The sequence below is a fragment of the Colletotrichum siamense genome, assembly GCF_013390195.1.
Source record: "Colletotrichum siamense strain Cg363 chromosome Unknown KSG_Cg363_contig08, whole genome shotgun sequence".
Lineage (NCBI taxonomy): Eukaryota > Fungi > Ascomycota > Sordariomycetes > Glomerellales > Glomerellaceae > Colletotrichum > Colletotrichum siamense.
In genome coordinates, this window is record NW_023501021.1 from 1680534 (window position 1) to 1691155 (window position 10622).

Here is a 10622-nt window from a genome sequence, read left to right on the forward strand (position 1 = left end):
CCCAGAGACTAGCACGCAGTTGACGACGGGCGTGGGTGGCCGAACACGTACCCTCGGCGCAAAAACAGTCCGGCTGTTTTTCATAGGAATGAACTGGGGACGCCCAGTTCAATTCCGAACTTTTTTGTCTTTTTTGCACTTTTGCTTTTTACCAAACTGTTCTACGAGGTTCAGATTGCATCTGGGAATAGTTTTCAAGTTGATTACGGGTGGTTGCGGTGTGTGGGAAAGGATTCTTTTCCTTTTGTTACATCAGCATCGCGAGTGTAGGAAGGGAGTTAGAGGAAGGGGTGAGGGCGGTTCGCATTTGCATAGCATAAACAGCATAAGGCAGGCAGGAAAAGCACAACAGATGAATGAAAAGTTCTACGAATCGCAATACACACACGTATCAATCCGTTTTATGATATCTACCCCGGCGAACTGTCATCCTGCACTTTTTACATTTTTATCGTACCTTCCTTCGTTTGGCGCAACGCCATCGGCAGAAAGACCCCACCAAGCCAATACCTGAAGTCTGACGTCAGCCTTTCATTCACTTACACTTACATTCGACAACACCTGTGCAACTCAATAAGGTCAATTGCGAGGCAGTATGAGCACGTTCGCGCCTGCTTTAAAACGCTTTCCACAGAAATTCATTCCTTCACCCAGGAATATTCTGAGACCAGCCACATTTTCTCAACGCGTCAACCAGGTTCACTCCCGACTCGTCACAACAATGTCGACAATCACCCTCAAAGATCACGGCATCCAGGTGAAGCTGCCGGAGGGCCTCTCCGAGTCCCAGCTTCTCTCCTTCCGGCCCTTCAACGTGAGCTCATCCCCACCTTCTAATTCGTTCATCAACAGCACATTCTGACACACCGCAGAACTGGCTCTCCCGCCTCACCACCTCCCTCACCCTCCAATCCAAAACCGCCTCCCACCCCTTCCACGCCGACCCCTACGCCCTGCGCAGCATCACCGTCCAAACCTACGACATCTTCGGCTCCTCGCGCATCGGCTTCCTCAAGCTCACCGCCGACGTCTCCAACGCCGCAGGCGAGACCCTCCCCGCAAGCGTCTTCCTGCGAGGGCCCAGCGTCGCGATGCTGCTCATGCTCGTCCCCGACGACGCCCCGGACGAGCGCTACGCCGTGCTGACGGTGCAGCCGCGCGTGCCGGCAGGCAGCCTGTCGTTCGTGGAGCTGCCGGCGGGCATGGTCGACGACAGCGGCAGCTTCGCGGGCGCGGCGGCGAAGGAGCTGAAGGAGGAGTGCGGGATTGAGATTCACGAGGACGAGTTGACGTGTTTGAGCGAACTGGCGGGCGCGGGGAGGGCGACGGAGGGGGAGGAGGAGGGGTTGGCGGAGGCGATGTTTCCGTCGGCGGGTGGGTGTGATGAGTTTATCACGATTTATAGCCATGAGAGGCGGGTGTCGAGGGGGCAGCTGAAGGAGTGGAGCGGGAAGTTGACGGGGTTGAGGGAGGAGGGGGAGAAGATTACGTTGAAGATTGTGCCGATGGGGGAGCTTTGGAGGGCGGGGGCGAGGGATGCGAAGTGCCTTGCTGCGGTGGCGCTGTGGGAGGGGTTGAGGAGGGAAGGCAAGGTGTGAGGAGGTTTGTTTTCATGAGTCCTAGGTCACGACATCATCACAAGAAGCATCATAGATAATGAGAGAAGGTGAGGGCGTTTATAGCTTGAATTTCTTGGCTAGCTCGATGCCCTCTGCGATGGTTCCCACGCGGGCGTCGATGGCATAGCCCTCCTTCTCCAGGCGAACGCATTCAGACCAGAAGTCTGTCAAGGGCACGGTGAAGACCTCGATGAACTCGCTCTCCTCCAGCTGGGGGACGGGGTTCTGGTTCTCGGGGAGGGAGGTGTCGATCGTGACGTGGATCATGCGGAGGTTCGTGTTGCAGAAGCCGGGGTCTGGAGCAATCGTAATCAGCATCAAGAAGCACACACTAGACAATAGAAAACAGCATACCGTTGAACATGATGGGCGTCGTCTCAGACGCGACACCAACGTACCCCGTCTCCTCCTTGAGCTCTCTCACGGCCGCCTGCTCGGCGGTCTCGCCCTCGTCAACCAAGCCCGCGGGGACCTCGATGCAGATCTGGTCGATGGGCGGGCGGTACTGCTTCTGGAGGATGATCTCGGGGCCGGAGGGCTTCTCGAGGATGGCGACGATGCCGACGCCGTCGATGTCGCCGGACTTGGGGCGGGTGCGGCGCTCGGCGGACTCCCAGGTGCGCGGTGTGCCGTTCTGGTCGGTGTAGTTGATCTTGGAGAGCTTGATCCAGCGGGCTTCTGCGTCGGGCTGTCGGTTTGGGGGTTTGGTTAGCTACCTGGGGAAGGGCAGATGCGGGAGAGCTTGGGCACAGCTGCCCGAAAGATATATGACGTACCAGAGGCCCCGTGGCGGTCACCTTGGCTTTGCCGGACATGCTGGGCGATATCGGGTTCGGTATCGTGTGTCGCGGTGTTGGAGGGTGACGTGAGTAGGTACGGAGTCGGAGACGGAGCTTTGGCGGGGTAGCTTGGCTTCGCTTCACTGACGCTGGAATTGGCGGGGACGACCCCGCGGTCAACAGGCTGAGTCAGCCATTCTTAGTGCCGCTACAAGCTCATTGGGACTCTGGGAGGGAAGGAGACTTTGGGGGGATGCCTTCAGAAGGAAAGGTCTGAATATGATTTTACACTTTATGCTTCTTATCGCGGACGTTGGCAGAAAGTAACGTCTGCAGACTATCTCCTTTCTTTACTTAGGGGCATCTTGCAGTCTGATGTATGATGAGTTGACTTTCCTCTCTTAGTAGATTTTCTACTTTGAGAAATCTGTGCCGTTTAACGACATCTGGTGACACAGAGCATTCGATAATGCAAGTTGGATCACGATGGGTGGACGGGGCAGAATCACAGCGGACTATCAATGTGTGACAGGCAGGTTGCCGACGGCACTGAACCCCTCTTCATCCAACCTCCGCCAGACCCGCCGGCGACCTGATACCGCCAACTCCCACCTGCCAAGGATCTCGAAATTCCACCGGCTCGACGGCTCAGATCAGAGCGGATCGACACCAGAACCCCACGACGACAACACACACCGGTCGGCAATCGAGTCAGTGACCATTAGCAACGACGTCGCTATTTCTCCGAGGACCTGTATGTGCAACCACTCGAAATCCCCACCAGCGCATGCAAAAGCTCGAAGCAGCTCGGTCCGAGATTATTCTGGGTGGGTTGTGTTATTTACGACATCGCATTAGATTGCACCGCTGCCGCGTCAGTCGGGTTTAAGCTTTGGGGCTTTTTCGTCTCAAGGCTGACGAGGTGGAAGGGATCCCTGGCAGACTAGGCTGCCCGCCGGCAAAAAGAGACGGGCAACAGTCGCGCTGGGAGGGGATGGAGGCACGGAGGGCACAGGCTGCGCCGTACAGCACTGTCAGTGGCAGATCACACCACGCTGCCGATCGCTCCTGGCCCTCCTCCGTACGTCTGATAGTTGGGACGATGGGACGAACTTGACCTTCAGGCGGCATGGACATGACAGCCGGCCAGCACACCCACAGCCCTCAGCCGGAGCCTTCCAGAATGAGCCTTCGAGGCTTCTGCAGGAACAGAGTTCCGAGGTGCAAGAATGAAGAGGAGATGGTGCGACGCGCCGAGTCACGAGAAGCAGAAGAAACGAGAAAAAAGTTGGCCATCTTGGATGTTTTGTTGTCGGTTCGCAACGTGCTGGCGATGCATCTGAGTCGGTTGTACGACGGGCGATGACGAGAAGCCTTGGTTGCGGCGGGTGTGCTCCTGTGCCACGGCGTTGGCCGTTGATTGGGGCGAAGCAACCTGCGATGGCGTCCCAGCTGCCCGGGACTTTTTTGCTCTCTCTCGCTGACAACTCCGACCCAAAATCGCAACGGCCCATCGCTGCGGTTGAGAGATGCAGGGAGCACCGCTACTTCTCCCGCCAGCAGGCCAACGACGACATCGGAATCCGCTATCAGCAGCACTCGCGATTGCGCGCGGCCCTCCCAGATTTCGCAAGAGCAGCGGCAACAGCACATCGGAGATGCTGGGCTGACTCGCAACCGCTGGCTGCCCGGCCACAGGGGAGGGGCCTTTCCCTCGCGGCAGGGGTGTGCCGGCCGCGAAGTGGTCTTGACATCCTGTTGGACCCCTAACGGCCGGGGTCTGTATCTGCTGCATCCGCAGCGCATGCGACAATCGCAAACGGCTCTGGTGCTGTTGGTTGGGTCCCTTATTTTAATGAGCTTCCTCTCTGGGACGCAGGAATCGCCACGCCTGCTGCTGTGCCGTTTCTCTCACTCCCTCTCACATACGTGGTGCAGTCCTAGCCTGTGTTGGAACTTTTGGCGACAAGCGGTTTGCATTACTGCTTTAGGAAGAGTCTCACCACCATACCCGACTCTCTATCCTGCCTTTCTAATTATTTCGACTTCGTTTGGTTTAATAGTTTTGGGTGTTGGTTTCCCTCCGCTGGGCCGGCTTTTCAGCGTTTGAGCTGCTTGTTTTTGGCCCACTTCGCCTTTGCGAGCAGAAAACTACAGAAACAGGCGCAAATATGACGAACAAAACCCTCGATCGCGATGTGGAGCGCCGGCCAGAGGAGGAGACGCCGCTGCTGGCGCACGACCTCCCCGCGACGGTCGCGCCCAGCCGCGCATACCAGTTCAAGGTCATTGCGATTTCCATGATTTTCATCGTGATTGTCGAGGTCGGCGCGCTGCTGCAGGTCCCGCCGACGTACCAGATTATGGAGCAGATCATCTGCGAGAAGCGCTTCCCCGGCCACATCGCGACGGACGCGGCGGACGATGTGTGCAAGGGGCCCAAGGTGGCAGGCGAGCTGGCCATGGTGAAGGGGTGGTTGAATTCGTTTGATTGTATCCCGCGTGAGTTTTTCCTGTGCTGAATGTGTGAAGAAGACGGCCTCTGACGTGGTCCAGCGCTCATTACGTCCATCCCGTACGGCATCATTGCGGATAAGTACGGCCGTCGACCCGTCTTGACGTTGGCCATGTTTGGTCTGTGCCTGGAGTTTATGTGGATGCTGCAGCCGCGTGAGTGCACTAATTACCTGATAAGTATCGTTTGCTTCGTTTGCTAAAGCGAGACAGTGCTGTGGCCCAACGTGTTGCCTCTCTGGACGGTCTGGTTCGGCGCAGTCTTCCAATTCATCGGTGGCGGCGCTGCCATCGTCCAGGCCATGGTGTGGACCATGATTTCTGACGTTGTCCCAATCTCCAACTTGTAAGTGCCGCAAACGAACGTTGATTTCCAGCCATCTAATACCCCGCCAGGACATCCGTGTACTACAAGGTCGGCACAATAGCCCTGACAGGCGAGCTTGTCGTCGCCCCAATCAGCGCCGCCTTGCTCACCAAGTCCCCGTGGCTCCCGCTCTGTCTCGGCCAGGCGCTGCTCACGTTTGGCGCCTGCCTGCCGCCCTTCATCCCGGAGACGTCCGAGTTCCGGCGGGCTGCCGATGTGGAGGTCGAGCAAACGCTCCACCGGGCGGAGGAGGCGGACGGCGCCGAGAGCGCCAAGCGCACGCTGCGGGAGCAGATTGTCTACTCGATGAAGAACGACATGAACCATGTCTACAACTTCCTCATCAAGTCCAAGCGAATCCTCCCGCTGGTGCTGGGCTTCAACCTGACTGTAATTATCAAGTACATCAAGGTGGAAATCACGTCGCAGTACGTGCATAACCTCTTCGGATGGTCTTGGGCAAAGGTAGGCAACTTTCCCCCACTCCGAAATGCATCCCGGACGCTGACGGCAACACACAGGCAACCCTGCTCGGCACCGTCTCTACAATCACAAACATGACCATGCTCCTCGCCGTGCTCCCCTTCCTCAGCTGGTACATCACCAAGCGCACGGCGCTGCACCCGCTCATCCGCGACCTCTGGCTCGTGCGCATGACGGGCATCTTCCTCAGCCTGGGCTGCTTCATGGTCGCGGTCGCCTACAAGCCGTGGTTCCTGATCGCGGCGCTCGTCATCTTCAGCATGGGCGCGACGTACACCAACATCTGCCGCGCGGTGCTCAACGCCGTGGTCGAGCCGCACACCATCGGCACGCTCAACACGGCCATCGGCTGGGTCGAGCAGCTGAGCACGCTGGTGTCGGCGCCGGTGATTTCCGCGCTGCTGCGCGCGGGGACAAGGATTGGAGGGGCGTGGGTTGGGTTGCCGTATATGGCGGCGACGGTGATGGCTGTGTGCGGGACGGTGCTGGTGTTTGGGTACCATTTGCCGGGGGATAAACTGCTTTGAGAAGTTTGGTTTGGGTTTGGTTTAATGCATGGCCTGGAGCGGTAATTAGACTACAGATGCAGAATCTAGATGTTTTGTTTTGTGACGAGTGGAGATGTTGCGGGTGCTGGCTGCTTGGTCTTAGACAGCTACCGGTCGGTGAGGGCGACGGCCCATGATGCTCTTGTTTCTGTGTGCTTGATTGATGGAGTCATTCCGTGAAGCGCAAATGCGTCCAACACACGGACCATGAGAAATCAGATTTTCTTCGTATTCTTCATGCAAATGCCCGCGATGAGGCGGTTGTCCCTAGCCCCTGACAAGCCAGAAGATGACCGGAGGAGAGAGCCATCTGCCTCATGTGTAAAACCCCCATCGAACAGTTGTCCCTGACTTTCTCCTTCTCTCATCTTTCTCTCTTCGTGCACCATGTGCGGCCATTTAGTTGTCGATCATCTCCCTGCTCTTCTCCTCTCCTCCCTTCGTTGAACACGCTGCTGATGGTAGTATATGGTCAGATTCCCTCTTCCTCCTCTATGATGAGCACTTGCTGACTTCTTTCCTCAGCATACCGACCAAGTTTCTTCTCACCTCTCCCTCCCTGTTTCCCACTTCTTTCATCTGCGACGATAAGTGTTGGGTTAGACTTTCTCTTCCCCGTTGTCATGAGCTATAGCTGACTACTTTCCCCAGCCCACCAACCTCACAGCAACACAGCCAGAACAGCGCAACTCCTGTCTCCTCTGTCTGACCCAAACTCTCTTCTCCTGCCGTCACTCTTCGTCACCCTATTCTTTCTGGTACCACTCAGTGGTCACTGTCTGGTCCTCCCTCTTTGCCCTCTGCAAAGCGCTGCTGGTGGTAGCATTTGGTCAGTTTCTCTGGTGACCCGTACTCTGTGGCTAGCACTTGCTAACTTCTTTCCTTAGCCCATCGGCCAAATTTCGTCTTATCTCTCTGCCATTCGCTCTCGCTTTGTCTCCTGCCTGCGACCGTTGCGTTGTCATCATCCGCCCTCAATTGTACGAAGCTGCCGAGAGCAGTCACTGGTAAGTTCCTCTGTTGTCCGTACTCCGTGATGGGCCCTCGTTGACCTCATCCCTCAGCTCATACACCACATCGTCCATAGACATGGCTCAATTTCCACGTCTCTCGTCACCCTCTTCGCCTTTCTTCCCCGATTTCTTGCTATTGAGCATCTCCTTCTGCCCTTGCCCTGAAGATAGGAGGTGTTGGTCAGACCCTCTCTCCCCCTCCATGATGACCACTCACTGACCCCTTTCCTTAGACCATCCTTCCCATCGCCCCCAACTCGCTTGCTTATTCCCGCTCACGCCCGTTGGTCCGTCCGCGCAGCTAGCGATAAGGGCCACCGTGCGATAAGAGCTCCAGGATGGCGGGGGTGGGGTTGCCGCATGATGTAACACCGAAACGAGCCATCGGACTTTTTCGAGCGATGAGCCATCCGGCCGGCGAGGCAGCCACCACCGTCCCGAACCGCTTCTTACCATCATCAACATCGACATTCAACTATTGCCTCTCATCCTCCCAGGTACCAACAACCTTCCACGAGCCCAAAAGCAGGCGACGACGCTTCTCAATCACCGCTGATCATCGATACGACCATCCCATCACGCTGCGACCAGCCCCCACGCCTGCAGACTTTTTTGGTCTTCTTTTCTTTCCCCCACTACCACCCCGCCACCATCGCCCACCATAGGCCGCCGACGCCGCGACAAACACCCCAAGGGCCGGCCCAACTCCAACCGGCCGCGCAACAAGATGGGCAATGAAGAATCCACCATGCTGGACGACAGCGTCCACCCCAAGACCCTCGAGTCGAGGTCCCTCGGCGCCATTGCCGACTACATCAAGTCCGGCGAGGTGAAGCGCATCGCCGTCATGACCGGCGCGGGCATCTCGACCGCAGCAGGCAGTATGTCTCTCCCACTACCCTCCTTGCGCCAACACACTCTCGTTTTCCAGACCACAGCTGACACTCCACCCCTCCAGTCCCTGACTTCAGATCCCCCGGCACAGGCCTCTACGCTAATCTCGCCCGCCTCAACCTCCCCTACGCCGAAGCCGTCTTCGACATCAGCTACTTCCGCAAGCACCCCGAACCCTTCTACTACCTCGCCAAGGAGCTCTACCCGGGAAAATTCTTCCCGACCGTCTCGCATGTCTTCATTGCCCTCCTCGCCAAGAAGGGCCTCCTGCAGATGAACTTCACCCAGAACATCGACTGCCTCGAGCGCCGCGCCGGCGTCCCGGACGACAAGATCATCGAGGCCCACGGCTCCTTCGCCACCCAGCGCTGTATCGAGTGCGGCACCCCCTTCCCCGACGACAAGATGCTCCAGCACGTCCAGGCCGAGATCGTGCCCCGCTGCGGTACCTGCGACGGCCTCGTCAAGCCCGACATCGTCTTCTTCGGCGAGGCCCTCCCCGAGGCCTTCCGTAACAACACACATCTCCCTGCCATGGCTGATCTCATCGTCGTCATGGGCACTAGCCTGTCTGTCTACCCCTTTGCCGGGCTTGCTGAGGCGTCGCGGTCGGGTGTGCCGAGGCTGTTGCTCAACAGGGAGCGCGTGGGCCAGATGGGTCGCCGTGCGGATGATGTCGTTGAGCTGGGCACGTGCGATGCTGGCGTTCGCAAGCTTGCGTCGTTGCTTGGCTGGCGCGACGAGCTCGAGGACATGTGGCGCGGCATCGTCGGCGAGAAGGAGGCCGAGAGGCAGCTTGCCTCTGCTGCCGCCGACGGTGACGAAGATCTCGAGGAGGAGATCCGCAAGGTCACCGAGAACGTCGGCTCCGCACTCAAGCTTGACGACGACAAGGAGGAGCCCGAGGTCGTCGGCGCCTCCTTGCGCCAGGACGGTGGCAGCGACACGGAGGATGCGCAGCAGAGCATCCCCAAGGCCACTGTGTCGCGTGTCACCAAGGCGCTCGAGGCGGAGGTCGGCACCGACATCAAGGACGACCGCGGCCGCGAGGGCCACACCGTCTCCGGCTCAGAGGGTGCGCCTCAGGAAGCCACCGACTTCCGCGCCGAGGCCAAGAAGAAGATCCAGCTCGCCGCGCAGGGCGCCGCGACACCCCTCGACGAGGTCGCTGTCGTCTTTGACCCTAATGCGCCCGTTGCCGCCAAGAAGGACACCGCGGCGGATGAGGCACTCACCTCCGGCCCAGCGCGCTACGAGCCCACTACACCTTCAGAGCCGGCCACCACGTCGGGATCCACACCCGCTGACACCCCTTCCACATCATCCAAGGAGACGCAGGACGTACCCACAACAACAGACAAGACGGCGGAGGCGGCGCCGCCAAAGGCTTTAGAGGCGGATGAGAAGAAGACGCCGGATGATGCCAAGCTATGACCTCTTTACCAATTCCACCATTCCAACCTTTTTTTGATCCTAGCACCCCGTTTGCGCAAAAGTACACACATCCACATACATACTCTGATGGCAGTAGTCAGTCCTTGTCACTATACCTATACCCAACATGCCTTGATATCATCTTTATATTACTTCATCCGCATCGGATGTGCGCCTTGTGTCTGTATTACCCACATGACGTTTGATGTCAACTTATTTACGTATCTTTCAACCCCGGGCCCAGGGCCCTGTGATGTCGAGCCGCAGCACAGTACCTGTTGTAGTAGTGTTGTGGCATCTTCCCCCGGCTTCGTCGACTTCGTTGGCCACTTGCCGCATCTGCGAGAGCGACGGATTTCAACTGTTCCAGCCAGTTGCGGCCGGATGAGGCCGTAAACACGATTGTGACAAATATGCCTCTTTGTCGACGCGCAGAAGACTGCGCCGGACATCGCGAGAAAAGAGTGCTCTGCCTTTGACTCTCTCGGAAGTGCCATCCTAGCCCTGGGAGCCGCAGCCAGAGTGTGGAGGTCTTCTACGCCTTTCTGACCCACGCCGGGCTCAACTCAGAAGGCGATGGTGGCGAGAATAAGGGCTATTGTAAACATGAGCGGGCAATGACGGGTTGCTCTGGGGCTGGTTTCTGAGGAGTCGCCTCAGCCCCGCGATTGACGATGTGGGATCAATTGAGTTGAGACTCGCTCAACGACACCAACAACAATGCCATGCCGCGTGTTTGCCCCCCTATAGTCCCGGGCCCCTTCCCGCTGGGAGCATGCACTGGTGCCGACAGTGAGAACTTGCTGAGCAGTATTGTGCGATCTCCCTCCGTCGGCTCAACCAAGTCTACGACAAGGTCGACACCACATCCCGGTGTTCACCTCGCGGCGGCTCGATCTCAAACGAGCGCATGGATGGATCCGCTCATGGTCGCGTCGCACATGCCTGACTGTCAACCCGCAGATGCGGCA

The 10622-nt window shown here is 58.0% G+C and overlaps 3 protein-coding genes across 3 annotated transcripts; 2 read left to right on the forward strand and 1 right to left on the reverse strand.

Moving 5' to 3' along the window:
- Window positions 1-721: 721 nt before the first annotated feature.
- On the forward strand, window positions 722-1598 carry CGCS363_v012061 (Nudix hydrolase 14; the record flags this gene model as incomplete). The annotated part of the gene is made up of 2 exons (XM_036643910.1): window positions 722-814; window positions 873-1598. The coding sequence occupies 2 exons, from the start codon at window positions 722-724 to the stop codon at window positions 1596-1598; spliced, it is 819 nt and encodes a 272-aa protein (XP_036491272.1).
- Window positions 1599-1676: 78 nt separating this feature from the next.
- On the reverse strand, window positions 1677-2434 carry YSA1 (ADP-ribose pyrophosphatase; the record flags this gene model as incomplete). Its single annotated transcript, XM_036643911.1, has 3 exons — window positions 1677-1915; window positions 1974-2307; window positions 2396-2434. 3 exons carry the CDS (start codon window positions 2432-2434, stop codon window positions 1677-1679), a joined length of 612 nt encoding a protein of 203 aa, XP_036491271.1.
- A 5616-nt stretch (window positions 2435-8050) lies between these two features.
- On the forward strand, window positions 8051-9651 carry CGCS363_v012063 (NAD-dependent protein deacetylase hst2-1; the record flags this gene model as incomplete). Its single annotated transcript, XM_036643912.1, has 2 exons — window positions 8051-8204; window positions 8282-9651. The coding sequence occupies 2 exons, from the start codon at window positions 8051-8053 to the stop codon at window positions 9649-9651; spliced, it is 1524 nt and encodes a 507-aa protein (XP_036491270.1).
- Window positions 9652-10622: the final 971 nt, after the last annotated feature.